The 21170-nt window shown below is 42.0% G+C and overlaps 1 protein-coding gene across 4 annotated transcripts in view; it reads right to left on the bottom strand.

The window, feature by feature from the left end:
* The window catches only part of ddr2l (discoidin domain receptor family, member 2, like), a 55411-nt gene that overhangs the window by 22139 nt on the left and 12102 nt on the right, over positions 1 to 21170 (bottom strand). For 3 of the 4 annotated variants that reach the window (XM_071204326.1, XM_034090535.2, XM_034090537.2), the window contains exons 2-10: positions 13160 to 13258; positions 12900 to 13002; positions 11741 to 11810; positions 8699 to 8851; positions 7045 to 7192; positions 4930 to 5035; positions 4664 to 4853; positions 3222 to 3468; positions 3035 to 3127 (exon numbers count right to left, since the gene is read on the bottom strand). In XM_071204326.1, coding sequence (XP_071060427.1) covers positions 3035 to 3127; positions 3222 to 3468; positions 4664 to 4853; positions 4930 to 5035; positions 7045 to 7192; positions 8699 to 8851; positions 11741 to 11810; positions 12900 to 13002; positions 13160 to 13220 — 1171 coding nt within the window. In that variant the 5' untranslated portion in view covers positions 13221 to 13258. Of the gene's footprint in view, positions 1 to 3034; positions 3128 to 3221; positions 3469 to 4663; positions 4854 to 4929; positions 5036 to 7044; positions 7193 to 8698; positions 8852 to 11740; positions 11811 to 12899; positions 13003 to 13159; positions 13259 to 17921; positions 18329 to 21170 lie in introns of those variants that run through there. The other variant, XM_071204327.1, reaches the window with a different exon arrangement.

Genomic DNA, 21170 nt, shown 5'->3' with positions numbered 1-21170 from the left:
TTGGTTTTCGAAGACACGTTGATCTCCATGTTATTTACTGTAGTTTCTCTCTTCAAATATGCCTCACTGTATCGCGAAATATTGCCATAATTCGGATAGGAACAATCCACGGAATGCTCGGTTCCATCTGTTGCCAAAAGGTAAGCATAAGAAGTACATTCGGAGGCAGTGGCTAGCGAAATGTGGCCGGCCCGAACCGAGAGATTTACAGGCTCATGTATGCAGCGAACATTTCAAATTTCCGGACGACTACTCTGAGAGTATGATCAAACATAACATGGGATTTAAAGAACAACCATTACTCAATGGAGATGCAGTACCATCGGTCTTTCTGGTGTCATCACCGACCAGGACACCAGTTTGGCCAGTAGAGAAATCGCCCTCTGCAAGTGTGAAGCGACGGAGGAGCAGAAGTAGTGCTCGGAGTAAGAATAAGGTATGTTATAGCGCATTTCCATTGCAGCGGCTAGCCCCGTTTTAGCGTCCAGGCCAGTTTTTGGTGGCCTTTCCACATAGCGTAGTACCGGCTAGTGTGTATTTCCCCCCAGTTTTTCTGGCCCCATAAAATCGTGATTCTATGGCCAGGGACAACGAAGCTGAGTATGCTAAACTAGAGAGGGAATCGCTAGCAAGGGTGGTACTACATGCATACATATAGTATCTTATATCATCTTCCCATTATACACACATGCATTTCCAAACATTTGGACTACCTATGTTGCAAATGTATTATCTTTTCAATTTACACACGGCATCTATTGCACGTCTGTCCGTCCTGGGAGAGGGATCCCTCCTCTGTTGCTCTCCCTGAGGTTTCTCCCATGTTCCCTTTAAACTGTGGGTTTTCTTCGGAAGTTTTTCCTTGTACGATGTGAGGGTCTAAGGACAGAGGGTGTCGTATTGTCATACTGATATGTATGGCTGAATTCCCCCATCCAATCTCTTCACATTGGTCAAAACTTGTTCCTCTGCTGACGAGTCCGAACTGAAATACTCCACCATGTTTCCGTGTGTTGACAAAGTGAACGCATGGATGACGTCACGACCATCACGTGACTACTGAAAATGGCAAACATGGCGGCGGCCAGACGGAATATACAGGTCTTGATAAAAAAGAGCTATAAAATCATTATTTACCGGGGAATATCGCTGATTTCTTCAGGGTATGGTTTAAACATAACGTTTCACTAAATACTGAAGTTTTGATTAATTATCTAATGAGTGGACCATTCCTTTAAGGGTTACAGGCTAGCCCCAAAATAGGTGCAAAGCTAGTGCAAATCATATCAATAGGCTACTAAATAGGCTTGGACTCGAAATATCATCATTTCCCCGGGGATCTTGAGCTATTAGCTTCATGCTAGCATGTTTTCCTTTCAAATGCTTGGTGAGGTTGGCAGTGGAGCTAACGGCAGTGGACACAAGTTTCTGGCCAGGGCACAACGTACACCTTACACTCACATTTTTCCACTTAGTTTCAACAAGTTCGAAGTAATGGGAATACCTCCATCCCTCGAATGTTAGCGTTGGCTGCGCATGCTTCTTGCTTGCCATCACTGCTCTTCAGTCTTCATGCCACCACCAGCGTCCAGCCTCTATCACGTACAGTGTGGAATGAGAGCTCGTGCCTAATGCGTAAGCACACAGCTGAGTAGGCAGTGTCACTGTCACTCGTCCCTGGGAAAAGTAATGTTGCGGCGAATTGAAGAAGAAACTACGTTACGTTACCACATTTTCCGTAGTAGCGCGTTCCACTACTTTTTCCCCGGCAAAAGTAGTTACGTTACTGTAACGCGTTACACTCAACACTGGTCTTCGTTCATCCTAAACTCCGAAATGTTTTTCGGATTTCATATCGCATTAACACCATATCCCAACGTGCATTGCGGATACAACATCTAATCACCAAGCTTAAACCATAGCTGAGGAACTTGGGTAATCAGTTCAGTGGGTGTGTATCGCAATGATGCTCGAAATGTTCCTTATAGGCCTAGGTCTGTTTCCGGTGACTTTATTTTGAAATTCAGTTCCTGACGGACGCCTGAAAAGCCCGAGATTATAGAATTAAACAAATAAATAAAAACAAGGATAATTGTGTGTTATTGTTGAGTAAATAACAGTGTGTTATTTAGAAAATAATAACAAATTAGAAGGAAATAAATATTTAAAAAATACAGATTTCAGTATTCTGAGGCAAAAAAAGTCAGACATTATAAGATTTAAAATAAAAACAATAATCGTGGCTTGATATTGAGTAAGAACATGTTTTTATGAACCACACAGCTTCCGGTCTTCCAAGACCCGACCGGACAAAAAGACGTGTTGCAGGCACGAAACACACTACCAATAGAAATACAATGCTTTTAAAAAATTGAAATGGCCCTTGAGAGGAAAAAGGTTCCCCACCCCTGCTCTCCTGTGACATGTCTCCATTCTTTAATGTTCAAAAAGCTCTTTATTTTTCTCATACTGCCTGTGCTGCAGCACCTCTTTTCACCCTCTGTCTGAAACCAGAGCCCAGTCTGCTCTGATTGGTTAGCTGCCGGCTCTGTTTTGATTGGTCAACTGCCTACAGATGTCCCGCCTATGAAGTACACAGTGTTTGAGAGCTAGTCAATAGAAGCACAGGTGTTACATAATGATGTCACTATGTTACGGAAGTAAACAAAGGGATCCAATGGAGACTTTTCAGGCAGGGGGAGAGTGTGTCAGAAAGAAACTCCCTCTAGAAGGAACTTTGGGATTTTATCCTTTACAGACCATTTACATGCACAACAACCTATATTACACACTACAGGAAAGGGAAACTCCCAAAACATAATAGGGCCTCTTTAATGGCTGTGTACACACATCTGCTTTAGTAGAACAGCCAATACGAGGAGCAGGGGTGTAGTTTTCTCTCAGCCCACTACAATCACAATGCTCAAGGTTATTACAGATGTATTGGCCAATAACCGCCTACCCTAGCATTTATGTGTTTACATTTGAGGGATTTTTGTATGTGAAATGAAAAGGGTAAGGTCAAAGGGAATACCTGTCATCACAGATGGGGTTGACATGGTGCTCTCCTTCTTGATTGGAGGGACGGTCGACACAATGGGTATCAGAGTCGCGAGTATGGTGTCCTCTGAGGGGAGAAATTAAGGGGTATTATTCTTTTAATCTTCTTTTGAAAACAATTATTTGTATTTGTTTGTGTGTCTGAGTTGTGCGTTTGTTACCTGACTGAAAGGAGATTTCGCTGAACATCATCCAGAAATCGGCAAAGTAAAAGCGGCAGCGGAGGAATTTGGCTGCGCGGCGGTTCAGTGGCACGGTGACGTAGCGGGCGCTTGGGTTCCTATCGTCCAGCACCGTCTTGAACGACACAGGCTCCGCCTCCCAGTCGACGATGAGGCGGGGCTTAAACCAGCAGGAAACGGAGGCGAAGATCTTCACACCGCGGCGGAACATGTTGTTACTGTGAACCTGCAACAGGGAGAAAGTACATTCATTAGAAAGTGTGACAGACAGAACTTTACTTATATGGTGGAAGCTGTTTATGAATATGTACACACATTATGTATCTACTATTAATACATACATTGTAATATGTTTTTAATATATCTTTTGAAATTAGAGTAAAATAGAAGTAAAAGGAAATCTGAATAAAGTAATCCAGCTCACCCTTGTCTCAAAATGTATACCCCCATAAAAATTGAACTGCAATGTTAATTTTGTGTTTTGACCCAGATTATGTTTTTTGACATATCACATATACAATTTAAATCAATGTCAAAGGTAATTTTCTTTAAATATACGTATCTCCAATTACATAACAAACTTAGTTATTTTCAAGCCAAACCAAGATAAATTCAACCAATCTTTTGCCTGAAGTAATTTTGTGGCATTTTTTATTTTTCACGGGGTCCCTTGAGCACATTATTCAATCACCGCAATCAGAATAAATGTATGTGCATATGTTAGAGTTTGTTAGTTAAAGAATGTATGACAGAAGTAAAACATTCAAGGGAAATATAAATGGCCAAACATTTTGCAAAACCTTGGAAAGGTTAAGGTTGGTGCACTCCCACAAAACTAGTACAAAACACAGATCAGTAAGAGAAAATTAAATTTGAATTGCATCACAGCAGCTCCATTTGCACCATCAACATAGATAAATATCAAGACGCAATACATGAAAAAAAACATTTAACATCACAATCACTGAGAGAAACATACTCAAAGACCCTTTAGCGTGCATTTGACCTTGGATTCAGCTCTGTATTTACTGTGAGGATCGACTGATGCATAAAGGATTCTTCAGTCTGACTTTATTGGATCGCAGGATATATATATCTCCGATTAGATGGTAGCAGTTCATATTCACTGTTCAGAGCATGGTTTGGGTCAGAGATGATGTTGTTGGACAGCCTCACTAGGTTGTTATGGTATGCTGAGTCATAAAGTGTCTGACAGGGTTGACCAACAATCTTTGAGCAGATTGTAAAGCAGTTGACAAACACTTGTACCAGGTAGTATTGCAGTACTGTAGAACAGACAAAATCACAGATGTAAAGAACAACAGAAGAATTTGTCTACTCGCCCCAAAAGACCTAAGGCGGTGGAGAAACATGTATTATTTGTTTTGTGGCTGTGATTAGGTAAAGTAAGAACTGACAACCTTCATAGAGGTGAAGTTCCTCTTCCTGTCGAACACAAACTCCATCTCCACGAACCCCTGACTTCCCAGAGAGTTGTTCCTCCAGCCCAGGTAGTCGTAGCCCGGCCACACGTGGTACTGCCGGGTCAGCAGGAAGTCGTCCAGGCCAATCACACCGTCCGTCAGCTGACCCAGCCCGCCGAGCAGCCTCCTATTGGATGAAATGGCTGTCAGTGACAGAGAGTGGAGGGCAGGGGAGACAGTTAAGTGATGTTCACGTGGCTCACCTCCTCTCGTGCGCTCCGTCATACGTGGAGTCGTTGAGGCTGGCGATGGGATAAACAGGGGGCATCATGAGCTGACCCTCCGGAGCGCTGTAGGAGATCAGCCCGTCTGCAAGGGCAGGGGGGGGGGATGAGAAAATTGTTCAACTGCTTTATTACAGCAAATGTTGAAACACAAATCAAATCATCTCAATCAATTTGTTGGAATCGTGTCAATGTTTTGTATTGTTTATACTTTCATTATTTCCATTCTGTTGGCCAGTTCATGTTCTCGGGGTTGTGGTCACATATTGTTTAGTTGCCAGCTCATAGCGTTCTGAATTGAACCAGGAAATGTTGAAACAGAAACAGCCGGATGCTAACTTGCATATGTTGGGCAATTTGCACGATTAACATACTTTGGGTTGAATAGCATTAATTACCATTATATAAGTATTTGGACAATTTCAGAGTGTTTTTGGGGTTACTGGGGGAGTCCGTTTCAGACATGGATCAAATATGGCAGTTTTAACCAGAAAGTAGCCATACTGTATTTGTTCGCTCTGTGGGTTCATTTTTGATGCATTTTGGGTAGATTTTGAAGCTTTGGGGGACTCTGGATTTCTTTGAAAAAATATTGTCCACAGTAGAAGCAATCATTTAATCTCCTGCTCTCTATATCCAATGGTCGCAACACTACTCACCGTGGTCAACATCGATATCGACATTGGTAAGGGAAAGGGCATATTGGCCATTTAGTTTCACTTTCCTTTTCTAAACTTAACTCTTGTGTTGTGTTCAAAAGCTGTTACCGTTCATGGTGTTCGCGGGTACATTTTTACCCATGATTTATCTCAGTCCAAAACACAACAAAAAAATGACTATCATCCAATATACATCATAACTAACTTATAATGCATTCATAACCGTACAATCCTGTTATAATTTAATGTTATGGCCCAAAACTCATTACACCACATATTGCACACGTGGATATGTGTGTTCAAGTGTTAGTGTACATATTCTTTGAGAAAGGTTGAGTCCTTGTGGGGGGAGGGGGGCAGTGGGAGGGGAGACCAGGTGCACGTTGCGAAAAATGATTGTTACAGTTGATGAAGGGGGTGGGGAGTCTAAAGTCAAAGATGAATCTTGATTGGGCCAAATTTGATCTCGAGTCACCCAAAACAATTCTGCTGGGTCTCCCCAGACCCGAACACCAAATGATACACTTTTTTTTAGAGACCTTCAGATGTGGCAACAATTGTCAACATCTGTTTTGTAGTGTTTATATAGCTGTTGTGGAGGATATCATGAAGCCTTGTTCTGATAAAAAAAACTAGAGCATAGTTATTATATAATTTTAACTTGATACGGGTCACGGGAGACCCGAACACAACATAAGGGTTGAGTTCATACCTTGGTCATTTATTGTTCCAAGTTTATTAATCCTGCATGGAACAACATGATAAGACTGCACAGAGCAAAGTATCCAAATCCGCTTTTCGTAGTTCATCTGCAGAAAATGGTAGTTGTCCCAGGACTGACGCCAGTGATGTAGTCAAGTCACCAACTCTTGATTCCGAGTCACTCTTCAGTCCCCGCTGTTCCAGTCCAAGTCACCCAATAAGAGTCAGGGTCCAGGCATCAGTACCTGTGTCCGAGCCAGAGCCCAAGTCCAAGTCTGAATCACTAAGAAGAAGCCGAGCCACTGAGTATTAATCTGAATGGATATACGTATTTGTTGAACTTTAGCAGCGGGTTTGGTTCTTATCAATCAATATGTGTTATTGTATACGTTGCTTTTACCCTTTGTATATTCATTTGTCTATTTAACAGCTGTGAAGCACTTAGGGCTACAAATCGTGTATGAAAGGTAAAATATAAAACATAGCTGTATTAACAGTTTTTGAAAAAAGAGTTTTAAAAAAAACGTGTGGCTATTACCAAATTAGGAAGTTTCTGAGGAGTTTATGTGAGGAGGAGATAACATGTGTTGGAAAGGTCTAACTCCACTGAGGCAACAACCTCTCGTGTCAGCAGAGCTCACACACATTCACTGTGTGTGTGTGTGTGTGTGTGTGTGTGTGTGTGTGTGTGTGTGTGTGTGTGTGTGTGTGTGTGTGTGTGTGTGTGTCATACCCTCCCACAGACAGCCGTACAGCTCCACTCTCATGCAGACGGTCGTGGACAGCTTGGGGACAGGGATCAGTCGGACGTAGCGGGTGATGATCGGAGGGTGAAGGTCGTTGATGAGAGAGGTGTAGGCATTTTTGTTGCCCTCCATCACCTGGAGACACATTACAAATGAAAAACATCAATAGTCTTGAAGCAGGAATACATATCTAAAACATGACTTGCTGTTGCAGGCCATTGTTCCATCGTGTTTTAAGACGGCAGCCATTGTACCTGTGCCAAAGAAATCCTCAGTGACCTGCCTGAATGATTACCGGCCTGTGGCACTCACCCCCATCATGATGAAGTGTTTTGAGAGGCTGGTAAAGAACTATATCATCTCCATACTTCCCCCCACACTTGACCCGTTCCAGTTTGCTTACCGTCCTAACCGCTCTACAGAGGACGCTATCTCCTCTGCGCTCCATGTGAGCCTGGCCCACCTGGAGGAGAAGAACACCCATGTGCGAATGCTGTTCCTGGATTTCAGCTCAGCGTTCAACACAATCATCCCCCAGCATCTGGTACACAAACTGGGACCCCTGGGACTCAACACACCCCTGTGTAACTGGCTGCTGGATTTCCTAATAGAGACACCCCAGTATGTTCGGGTCGGTAACAACACAGCAGTGAAGACTACAGCCAGCACCAAGTTCCTGGGGCTGCATATCACAAGCAGTCTGACCTGGTCCACTCACACGACATCACTATTTAAGAAGGCACAGCAGCGCCTACACTTCCTGCACAGCTCCCCCCTCCCATCCTCACCACGTTCTACAGATGAACCATAGAGAGCGTGCTGACCATCTCCATCTGGTCGAGAGACTGCAACGCCAAAGACTGGAAGTCTCTGCAGAGAGTGGTCAGGACAGCAGAGAAGATCATCGGAGTTTCTCTCCCTCCCATCAGAGACACCGCTCAGAAACGCTCCCTGACAAAAGCCCAGAACATTTTAAAGACCCCACTCATCCTCACCATGCTCTGTTCTCCCTGCTGCCCTCCGGCAAGAGGTTCCGCAGCATTAAGAGCAGAACAGCCAGATTCTGCAATAGCTTTTCCCCCCAAGCCATCAGACTGCTGAACAGCAAGTAGACCAGTAACACAGAGATTACATTACGCTGTGTAAAGGGCACATATTTTTTATATAGTATGTCTATTTTATTTATATGTATAGTAACTTTATCTTTAATTTTATCAGCACCACGTCACTATTATTTATTTATATGTACAATTTTAGCAAGTTTTTATATTGTCCTGTTCCTGTAAGCCAGTACAACGAAATGTCGTTTTAGTAGTACACTCTGTGTCTTGTTGAAATGACAATAAAGTATGTCTATGTCTATGTTCAAATTGTGTCTGCTATAGCTGTCAGGGAGCTAAAGGCCAACAGGAAGTTGGTTTTTAAATGTAATTTCCTGAGATTCCAGCTTGAATGACCAGAAGCTGCTCAGAGTAGAAAAGGCGTCATTTTCTTTTCTTTTACTTCCTGTTTCTCTTATTCTTCCCTGTTATAACAAGCCGCCAGGTTTCCGCTCCAGATTTGATTATGTTCTTTCCTCCATTTCCCTTCTACCCTAGCCAGTGCTTACCCACAGTGCTTTGTGAAATGTGTGCCACTCACCATGTTCCCCAGCCGGTTCCTCCAGGACTTCCACAACAGGCCGTCCCGGCTGTAGTTGAGGCGGTAGGCTCGGGCGAACTCGTTCCCTGAGTACCTGGCGTATCGTCCCTGAGTCCCAACCACCGTCAGGAAGGTCAACTTGCCCAGATCCACCTGAACGATGCAAATAACATTATGCTGAGTTAGTTTATTATGGTACTAAAAGTATTCTGCCGAGTCGCACAAGTTTATATTTCAAATGTCTTCTTCGAAAAAGTCAACTACTCTGTTCAATGTTTTCCTTATTAAAAGTCCCATGTCATGCTTTTCCGGTTATTACCCGTCCCCTTGTGTTATGAAGGTTTTTCTGCATGTAAACGGTCTGCAGAGTCACAAACCCTGAAAGTACACCCTGTAGGGAGTAAAACTCTAACACAGAAAATACCTCCCCAAAATTTCTCATTTACTTCCTGGGTATCGCTACGTCAGAGTCCTGCATCGGGTGACACGCAAAAAAAGTGATTCGCGGGTGGTATTTTTTCAAACGCTTTTTTCCGGGTTCGGTTCTGGGTAAAACAAAGATGATGCGGGTCGAGTCGCTGTATAATAAATATATTAAAATAATAATCATTTAGTTTAATGTTTAAATCCTCAGACCTCTCCCCCGCGGGACCGCGCATACTCATAACCTCTGCAGCGCATCAATCTGCTGCTGTGCGCGCCACATTCAAAATGGCTGAGGTGAAGCTCTCTAGCGGAGAATACAGCATTTTCAATAACACTTCCTCAAGAGCGAAACCCAGCGTCTGGGAGGCTTTTGGTTCCTAGATGGAGGAAATAACCAACATCCCACGCTTTTTGAGACAAACGTGCAACTGCGTGTGTTAATAATTGCACGTTTTCACTGCTCATATAAAGGCTATGCGGGTTTGGGTCGGGTTGCGGATCTTGTGCCGACGGGTCAGGTCGGGTTGCGGAACTAATTGGCAATATGTGCGGGGGACGGCTTCGGTATTGCACGTCGCAGGTGCGGGGCGGGAGCGGGTCAGACCCGTGCAGGACTCTGCGCTACGTAGGGATACCCAGTAGCCACGCCCAGAGCTATGGCCGTTTAGGACAGAGAGTGAATACACATACTTCACAGAGATGCTGTTTGAGAAACCAATGTGAGTTTGGAAAATTGCACAGTATAAATCTATTTTAGTAGACCTCAACAATGGACTTATGATCAGTAGAAATGCATGACATGGGACCTTTAAGACTGTGCAGCTAAATGCGGAAAAGAGTAGATTCATCAGATGTTGATCGGACAATTACTGAGTCAACTTTTCTGAAGGATTTCTGAAGAAGGCTGTGAACAAAACATTTGCTGATCTGCCAATCAAGGGGCCAGCGGTTCAATCCACGCCCCTGAAGTAAACATGTCAAAGTGTACTTAGGCAAAATACTGAACCCCGAATTGCTGGCATGTCAACGGTAGTGTATTTAAGTCGCTTTGGATAAAAAACTCAATAAAATGATCAATACAAATCATAAGAGTGTTTTAGATTTGATAATCCAAACCCTGCTTCGTTTAACTCATGCCCTTAGAATGATTACACTTTTTACCATTTTTGATGTACAGTATATCACTTGTCTTCTGCACTTCAGTATCCACAAAAGTACTATACAATTGGATAACAGTCCAGTAAACGACACAAAAAGTATTTATACTTGTGAAAAAGGAAACATTTACAGGGGTTTGCTGATGATGGAAAATGTATCCATCACGAGAGAAAATTAGAGTTGTTGAAACTGCTTAAAGGTCCCATGACATGCTTTTCCAGTTATTACCCATCCCCTTGTGTTATGTAGCTTTTTCTGCATGTAAACGGTCTGCAGAGTAAAAAATCCTCAAAGTACACCCTGTAGCGAGTAAAACTCTAACACAGAAAAGACCTGTCTGTGCTTCCCCAGAACGCCTCGTTGGAGATTTATTTTCTTCCTGGGTATGGTGACGTAACCATACCCAAATGGACCAATCCGCAGAGCCGTTACGTTACGTCCGCAGAGCCGTTACGTTATGAATGCTTTATGCCGAAAAGCTGATACTGAACTGCTATGCTGAAATGTAATGTGTAAGAAGAAAGTGAAAAGTTTAGCAGTTGAAGTGGCATGACGATTTTTCAAGTCTGAAGAGTTTCTCCATTGACTTCCATGTTAAAAAATTGATGAATTATGGGATATATCTCGGGAATTATGAAAGTTATGAATGAGAAAAGTAATAGCCATCGATTCCCGATCGAGCTGAACAGAGTGAGCGAGCCGACCAATCAGAGCACACTGGGCTCACAGGGAGGGGGGGGCAGGAGCTCCAACAAGCCGTTTAGCACAGAGAGTGAATACACATACTATACAGAGATGCTGTTTGAGAAACCAATGTGTTTGGAAAATTGCACAATGTAAATATATTTTAGTAGACCTCAACGATGGAATTATGATCAGTAGAAATGGCCATGACATGGGACCTTTAACTTTCACATAATGATAAGCTAAACATTTCCCATATAGTGTATAGAATATAATCCTTTTTATTATAAAGCAAGTCTAGGTGCCGTTTAAATACTGTGAAAGTATCAAAATGCTAAATCCACGGAGAAGTACACACAGTATTCAGACCAGTCTTTTGGGAAAGGGCTCTTAAAGAGACAGGTGCCAAAATGGAGCATTTGAGCAGAGGGGGAATACAGGTAAATTGAGACAGACTTTATGAGAAAAGTAATGGCTTTTTTTAACAATAAAGGATGCCAACTTGTTCTAGTAGACACCAAAGGTAAAAGTATGACCAGCAAAATAAGCGTCATATTTCCTCTTTAAAGTGAAATAAGGCCCAGGAATGGTAGTATTTTACATTTGTACAGTCGCCCAGTGTGAACTTCAATCATCAACATCAGCCTTTGACTTTGGACTTCACAATATATCCTGACCTACGTGACTGAGAATCCACACAGACATTACAACGTTCAAACACTGAATACACAAGAAAATAAAAGATGTGTCTTAAAGCAGTGAGCAGACACAGACCTGCAGGTACTGAGGGTCGGAAGGATTATCCTCAGGACACCAGGCGCCATCTCCCTCCTCACGATTCATCCTGCACACACACACACACACACACACACACACACACACACACACACACACACACACACACACACACACACACACACACACACACACACACACACACACACACACACACACACACGCACGTTAATAGCAGTCATCAGGCGATCTTAAGAACGTGTTATAATTACTGTCAGAAGCTGAGCCTTCAGAACTGCTAAGCTTTTATGGAGAATATGGGACTTCACATCCAAATTTTACTATTATTTTGTCAGGCTTGCGTGACTTGTACTGTGTTTAAGTTGGTTATTTATTCTGTCATCTATTGAAAAGCCCTGTATATGTAATGTCTATTATTTGTATTCAATTGTGACAGTGAGAAATGTATTGAGAATGATTTTGTTTGCAATGATCTTGAGGTTTTTCCTCCACATTTTTATAAAACCTTTTTTTTTATCATAACAAATATAAAAGTATTGCAATCTAAAGTTTAAATATTAAACAGTAACATTGATAAGCTTTTCACAAGACTAACGGCCCGTACACACTACAGGCATCAAAAAATCTTGAAGCTGGGCGTGTCTGAGGCTTGGCGATTTCTCGCGCCCAAGGCAACCAACAACCAATCAGGAATCTCCCGCCCGCCCCCGGCAAACAAAGCAATAGCAATGTTAAAACGAAATAAACTGGATATAAACTGGTTCCTCCGGTTTGTATCCCGGTAAATAGTTCTGGTCGTAAAGAACCGGGTGATTTGCTACCGTAATTTCTCGTTTGGAATATGAGGAAATGAACTGTGGTCTGGCTCTCCCAGCTTACACGCGGTTTGATTGGCTGGCGCTTGAACTGGCGGGATTTGCATAAACGGAATTTGATTGGCTGATGCCAGCTTCGAAAGCATCGGGAGCATCAAAAGTTGAACATTGCTCAACTTTTGATGCTCACGATGCTTGCAAAGCCATGCCATGCTCCCCACAATGCAGTTCGGCGAAGATTCAAAATCTTCTACGTCACCCCATTCAAATGAATGGGCGAAGCGTTGAAAGCATTTTTCGAGGCCTGTAGTGTAGACGGGGCGTTAAGGAAAAAAGATTATATGTTTTTAAGCCAAACTCACCTGGCGTACTGAGGTCCAGTGGTCTCGTACCATTGGCTAGATGCTGTGATGTCATGGTCTGTAATCCGTCCATCCTCCATGCCCAAGGCATAGCGACAGTGTGCTGAAAGCACACACACACAGACTCAGTTAAAGATACAAACAAAATACTTTCTTCACTTTGTAAATATGTGTGTGTGTGTGTGTGTGTGTGTGTGCGTGCGTGCGTGCGTGCGTGCGTGCGTGTGTGTGTGTGTGTGTGTGTGTGTGTGTGTGTGTACCAGGGTCAATCTGTCCGAAGGCTGCTGTGGCTGGAAGGATCAGCAGCAGGAAGAGGTGCATGATGGTCCACCGATCACACCAACACACACGCTACATCTCTGACAGAGAGACAGAGAGAGAACAATGAGAAAATGTCATAATTAAACATAATTGATTCTTTATTTTGCCAATGTGTTCAGAACTGGTCAAACAGCATAGTGAGTCACTCGGTGTGATTATGAACGAGAAACCAGAAAGGACAAAGATATGAAAACAAACAATTTTAGTCCACAAAAGGAATATAAATAAAGAATATGTGCAATGTTCTATATCAGGAGCCATCAGAGTGAATTATGCCATGGCAATTTCCCAAATGCAATCAAGTTAGGTTGCATTTAAATCATCCATTTCTTACAAATGGTTTATAACACGTGTTTATACTTATCATGGGGTATTCGATGGGGACTAACAGAATACATGTAACAGGATACAGAAGAGGTAACGATTCTCTTACAGTTACAGACTACTGTTACATTTAAAAAAAATTGGGGATTAAAAGCAGGATTAGAATGTTACTAAAAAAACAAACCAAAAATATTGTGTTTGTTGTTAAATGGGCAGGATTTATTTCTTCTATGTAGCTCTTTGGTAGGAGGCTGTTTGGTTTATCTCAAACAGCGATTTTAAACAAGGCTCAATAGATCTTTACTCAAAGTCTCCTCTCATCAGTTTTTACAAACACCTGCCACCCAACCAAGTATTTCTGATCTGATTTAATGATCAGAAATCAGCCTCAGCTAATGTTTGAGACATCTCCGAGGATTGCGTTTCATTGAGTTGTATCTGATTATATTATCCAATGAGATCCAGCTAGTGTGAAAAGCCTTTTCTTATCAAGCTCCACATTTGTGGAATCAGCTTCCAGTTTGTGTTCGGGTGGCAGACACCCTATCCGTTTTTAAGAGTGCGCTTAAGACCTTCCTTTTTGATAAAGCTTATAGTTAGGGCTGATTAGATTCAGCCCCTAGTTTTGCTGATATAGGCTTAGTTTGTCGGGGGACATCTTACTTCTTCCTTCTCTCTGTCTATACCTGTGTACTCTCATGTTCCGAATGATCCTGAGTCGTGGCTGAACCTATCACTGTGGTCCTGCCAGACTCTCACCATACTACTTCCCTGATGGCTCCCACAGGATTGCTGACATCCTCGTGGATTCATCTTCTTATTATAGACACATGCATTTCCAAACATTTGGACTACCTATGTTGCAAATGTATTATCTCTTCGATTTACACACGGCATCTATTGCACGTTTGTTCGTCCTGGGAGAGGGATCCCTCCTCTGCTGCTCTCCCTGAGGTTTCTCCCATGTTCCCTTTAAACTGTGGGTTTTCTCTGGAAGTTTTTCCTTGTACGATGTGAGGGTCTAAGGACAGAGGGTGTTGTATTGTAATACTGATATTCTGTACACACTGTGAAGTCCACTGAGACAAATGTAACATTTGTGATATTGGGCTATATAAATAAACATTGATTGATGATTGTAGGCTTCTTCACTAAAGCCAAAATCCTCAGTTATCTGTCAACAAATTACCAAAAGCAGGTACTTTTTAAACCAACCAGCTGACAGCAGGAACACTTGAGTTTGAAATGATGCTCTTTGGGGGATTTCTCTTTCCTGTAGTGTTGTATAGGTTTGTGTGCTTATAAATGGTCTGCAAAGGCTAAAAACAAATTGTTCATGATAGCCTAAGGGGCGGGACATTTCTAAGCGGTTGACCAATCACAACAGAGTCGGCCATCTAACCAATCAGAGCAGACTGGGCTCTGGTTTCAGACAGAGGGTGAAAAGAGGTGCTGCAGCACAGGCAGTATGAGAACAATAAAGAGCTTTTTGAACATTAAAGCATGGAGACATGTCCCAGGAGAGGCACACAATATAAATATGAACCTGAAAATTACCATAAAAGGGCCTCTTTAAAAATAGTTCATAACAAGTATTAAAGTTAGCATTTTTCCTTACTTTTTAAGGAACAAACTAAACCTATCCAAACATAAAGGGATCAGTCTGAATGAGTCTTAACTTCATTTATTTGTGTTTGTGTGCGTGTGCGAGCTTTCACAATGTTATTGCTCATGGAGCAGAGCACTCTATAAATACTGGACATAAACAGAGGTTACAGAAGCAATACGACAGACAGGCAGACAGACAGACCGACTGTCACACACATACACACACACACGCACACACACACACACACACACACACACACACACACACACACACACACACACACACACACACACACACACACACACACAAAGAGCAGAAATATCTTCTCTCAATCAAAATGTACTTTTATATATTTGAAAATCAAAGTGGTGTTGCGAAGATTAAGTCACTGGAGGAAACAGCTGGACAAGAGAGAGGGAGACTGCGGGCTGATGGGAGAAAACACAAAGACAGGAGGAGGAGAAAAGGGAGGAGGAAGAGGAGGGAGATAATGTCAACGAAGGAGAGGAAGGGGGGGGAGAAAGGTGGAGAAGAGAACAATGGAGGGAAGGGAGAAGCAGAGAGTTAAAGAGTTACTATCAGCAAGCTGAGAAAGGCTGAGGCTTATTGAAAGCTGAGCTGAGAACAACTACAGTGATGTCACAGAGTACAGAGTACAGAGTACTTGATCACTGAGAAGTTAAAACACTGGAGGTAAACACTGATGTTGTCAGGGTTACGTGTGTTACATGGTGTTCAGGCTTAGACATATTACCAAAGGTGGAATAATTACTCAGATGTTTTACTATAAGAGGTTTTGTTCAGTCGGATAATCTCCACATGTCTACCCTACTTTTAGAATGTTTTAATCATAAACATATTGATCATAAATCTATCAATTAGATTTATGATTCGAAAATTATAAAAGTAGGGTAGACATGTGGAGATTATCCGACTGAACAAAACGTGATCCGTCTCTTAAATGTGTCTCAACCACAGACCTTATTTCGAGCTATTTTCCAAAATCCTATGGAGAGATTGCATTGCGTTTTTGACGAAGGAACCGGAAGAAGCTTACTTCCGGGTTTTAGGACGCGTCACTGCGGCACTCAATAGCCGCGTTCACACTGCGGTACTTTTCCCACAAAGGTTCATGCGAACTTAGTTCATGATCGCGTTCACACCAAAAAGAGCCGGTACTAAAAGTAGTTCATGCGAACCTTTTTACCCCCTCGAAAGTCCCTGCTAGAGAGCAGGGACTTTCGAGCGGCTCTTTTTTGAGAAAAGAGCTATATTCCTGATTGGCTGGGCGAATTGCAAACCACGCCCCGTAAAACTCCCAAAAAGTTTTGTGAAGCCGCCATTTTATTATCCTCGCATTAGCATTATTAGCATTAGCCCAGCGCAGAAACGCAGAGAGACTAACTTATGGCAACACAAAATAAAACATGGGAGCGGTGGAGATGAGGAGGTGTCGGCGTTCTGGCGATTTACTCGGAAGGCTTCAGTAGAAGCTGCTGGGACTCCCAGCAGCTTCTACTGAAGCCAGTCCCCAACTCCGGGGACTTCCGGCCGGGGACTTCGGGCGGCAGTATACGCCGTGAAGTGGTTTGCGGCCTGCCAGTAAACCCAAAACAGAAGAAGAAGAAGTGACGTCAGCGGCTTCATTTGCCTAATCCACCCCCAGGGACTTTTTCTGGTGTGAACGCGATCTGTACTTAGTTCATGCGAACTAAAGAGTTCGCATGAACCTTTGTGGGAAAAGTACCGCAGTGTGAACGCGGCTTATTATGTTTTGGGGGTTTTCCTTCTCCTTTAGTGTGTTCTATAGGTTTGTGTGCATGTGAATGGTCTGCAAAGGGAGTTTCTCTCCCACACTTAAAAAGACTCTTTTACAAGGAAAAGTCCTGCATTCAAAATCTTACCTCAGCAAAAGTAAAGTAAAAAGCCGACTGACAAAGAACATTAAGTGGATGTGATTAGAGTATCGGTGTGATTTAAATAAGAACATAACTGTGCCAGTGTCCTGAAAATGATGCGTTGTGTTCAAGTACTATAAACATAATATGCTGCTGGTACGGTTTGGCCCTTTAAGTGATAAAAAGTGATGGTCAACTAAACAGAAGTTAAAAAGAGATGAACCCTAGCAAGACTGGGGGAGAGCAGTCTTTGAAAGTTCCGACATTGTGGGCTTAGCTTAGCAGTGCTGAACAGTTCTGATTGGACGAGTACTCCTGAATCACAGGAAGCCATCAACCACCTGTTTATAAAACCAGCAGCACCAGGCCATCATGCCATCATCATGCCATCATCATCATCATGCCATCATCAGCTGATAATGTGTCACTTTAGTAAGATTTAATATGTTTATAGGCGCGATTTTTTTTGTATTCACTATAGGTTGCCCAGGGTGAGTGAAGCAGGGTGGACCCAAAAGCAGGACACAGGAGCACCTAACAGAAAACATCGTTATTCAAGGCTTGATCCCGACAAGGCAAAGCAAAACTAACTTTGCGATCATGACAAACGATGTACAAGATTCCGAACATAGGCTGCCAGAAAACCACGGCGAAGCTGAAACTAATGAGGGGGCTAGGTGCAGGTGTACAGGGGGTAAGGTGATGGCAGGGCTGATGGGGAACAGTTGAAAATAATAAAGCCAGGACAGACATTCGAAAAGGCAGGAAAACACAGAAGATAACAGGTAGAGAAAACTTCAAAATGAAACAGGAAACACAACAACCGACATCATGACATATGTCCACGAAATAGCTCTTGTTTGGAAATACCTTTCAATGTTTTCAGAGTCACTTGCGTGGTGAATTGAGAACGGCCCAGTCTTGGTAGAAAAGAGAACCCAATCTTTGTGGGTCTTTAGACTTAAGAGGATACAGGATGAAGGGACTTTTAGTTCCCTGGAAAGTGGCTCCGAGGACTAAAAGGATTTGTGAAAGAACTCAAGCAGTGGAGCATGGAGCTGACTTTTTGTCTGGGGTAAATCCTGCTGTGAGTTTGTAGATTGGAGTTCAAAACAGGACAGTTCACCAAGTCTGAGCGAACTGAGAAATAAATGAATCTGATCAGGCTTCACTGTGACAGAACGGTTACAGACTGTCATGAGTATGAAAAAACTGCCAGTTCAGAAAAATACAGTCGGTTCTTGAGACAGTCCTTCCTCCTGATGTAAGCGCCTTCAGGAAGTGAGTTCATTCACTTGAGCCGAGCTGCAGCAGAACGCAGCCCTTCGCTCTTTACTTTCTGGCAACGATTGGGGGGGGGCAGAGAGAGCTTGATGTAATGTTGGCTGCAGCTCAGATTCCTGCACTGTTGCTCATCTCTACAGTAAAAGCACATGACCAGAGAGAGGGAGAGAAGAAAAACATGAAGAGAGAGACAGGAAAAGACAGACAAACTGTGACATAAAGACAAAGGACAAAGACTTTTGTTCTTTGTTCCAGTCTAGAAGATAACTTACTTAAGATCAACACCAAGAATCTCTTTTTGTAACAGAAACACATCCAACTTTATGAATTACTGCTTCCTGCTGGAGTTTTTAAGGACAAGAAAACGATTTAAAATTATTCTCAAGTTTTCTGATCAGCTACCTTTCCGGTAATACTGGGGAATAGTTGATGTCAAACAGAACTTAAAGGGTTGTGATATACTTTTCACCTATATCTCTGTGTGAATGATGGCTACCCGATCCTGCTAGCTCATGCTAACTTTAAAACCAAGACCGTATTATCCAGTCACACTTTATAGGACACAGCTTTTAAAATGATATTGCTCTACAAGGGTTACACATTTGCACAATAAGGCTAAAACAATGTTAAAATACAGAGGCTTACAGAAGTTATATTTACGTTAACATGTTCCAGAAAGGAAGTCATCCTCAACATCTATGTAGGGTTCATCGTGTAAGAAAATATATAGCGAAGAACAAGATATGCCAGGTACTACAGCTGCACACCATATCATTTTTTAGCGTCAAATATTTTGAGTACTTTGAAAAGATGAATTCAAAGTGTAACATAACTATCATTAGTGTGAATGCTGTTTACAGTTCTTTGAATCTTTAATCTTCTTCTTATTATTTCAACCAATGTTTGGCTCTCAATAACTTCAGCCTACTTTCAGCTACAGAAACCATTCAAATATCAAAAATATTCAGCCTTTTCAGCACATGATGGGAAACTTTGAACTTATCAAAAAATTATTTATAAATATTCAGCTTTTTAAACTCTTTTTTTAACATGTAACTCAATAGGAGGAACCTTCAAATCCTCTTTTACCTACACCGTGCGCCGAATGTTACTCCTTCCACATACTTTCAGCTAGAGACTTCATTCTAACTTTAAAATGATCACAAGACCTTCAGCTATAAAACGTGTTCTTCAGATTTTTGATATATTTGACAATTCTTTAGATATTTAACTTAGTTTGGAGCTTGGTAAAGAGGCTTTCTTCAGATTTGAACATCAGTGTGTATTGCGAAGCTCGTTAAGGTTAGAGTGCGTGATGTCACAGCTTGAAATTTGCCATAATTCTTTTTTTTTTAAACTTGCCATAATTCCCAAACTCTACACTCCTGAGACATCATTTTTCATGAAAAACGTAGGAAAACCTCTCCTAGGTTGAAAAAAAGAATTAAGCAAAAGAATTAAACAAAATGCCTCTTGAGGGCATGAAGTGACAACAACTTTCAACACCTTTAGTTAATCTGCCAAAAAGGCCACATTATTATCCCGAAAGTATATCAAAAGCAGACTCAGACGCTCGTCAGGTTCCTGAGACGGTTCACGCATTGAAATTTCACCGATATCTGCTACGGTTCTTCAACAAAAAACGTTTGCATGTAAGAGGTTTATCTCTCCTTCAGATCAATGGAAAGGCTCTCTTCTCACTGATTACCGCACATCACCATGGAAACCTTTGATCTCTGGACTCAAGCACAGGTGTTATGAGTAGGTGCTCAGCACAGAAACAAACACTGATAAACAGACTGGACTTTCACAGACTGTCTCAGCCTAGTCTTTTCTGTCTGATGGAGACTTCCTACTGACTTTAACAGGCTCCACATATTTTAGACATTATTGGTGACGTATGGTTTTAGTCGAAAAGTTTGCAGTCAAAATATTCTGCTGCTTTCCCAAGCCTTTTTACTTTCTTTTCTCATCTTAATAGACATTCATTCACTACTACTTACATCTGATATGTAACTCCTTCAGCCTACTTTCAGCTGCAGAAACCATTCAACTATTAACTTATTCGCTATTTCAGGACATTGAGGCTATACATGTTGTTGTTTATACCTTTTTTAAACATTTTCTTTTAAATATAAAGCTTCTTCACAATTTGTTCTACTCTTCCAGTTTAACATTTCACTTTCAAGTTTTCAACAAAGTCATTGCAATGCATTTGAACTGTAACAATTTTATTCAAATCATTTCAATTTTCTACATTTCTCCGCTAAGTTCAGCAACACACTGACTTCTGAGTAATTAGCTGAGACCATTCAGCTAATAACATATTCAGCTCTTTCTGCATTTTCAGCTAAATTCAGCAACAAATGTTCACAGTTTACAGCATTCGCACGCATTTTCTGCAGGAAATGCATTTTCTATAAGTCGTTCAGTTCCAAGTTGTTCTACGGGAAAAGTTGTTGAAAAATAGAGTGCATGTTATTTGTAAATGTATTGCATGTTATATTGATTTTAGATATGTAAAAACGCCCTTCCAAGTATCACTGTCTCACATACCAATCAGAGCAGACTGGGCTCTGGTTTCAGACAGAGGGTGATGTAGATGCATGTACCCCCCCCCCCCCCCCACTGCCCGCCTGAACGAACACCTGAACACCTCCATTGGACTCCTTTGTTTACTTCTGTAACATAATGGCATCACTATGTAACAACCGCACTTCGATTGACTAGTGCTCCAACACATTGTACGTGATAGGGTACCTTTAATTATAATCAGAAATCCTTTATTTGTTCTGCAACGGGACATTTACAGTCATCTGATTAATGAACAACAGA

This window comes from Pseudochaenichthys georgianus, chromosome 9 (assembly GCF_902827115.2).
Source record: "Pseudochaenichthys georgianus chromosome 9, fPseGeo1.2, whole genome shotgun sequence".
NCBI classification, from domain to species: domain Eukaryota; kingdom Metazoa; phylum Chordata; class Actinopteri; order Perciformes; family Channichthyidae; genus Pseudochaenichthys; species Pseudochaenichthys georgianus.
This window is presented reverse-complemented; position numbering and strand designations above follow the sequence as displayed.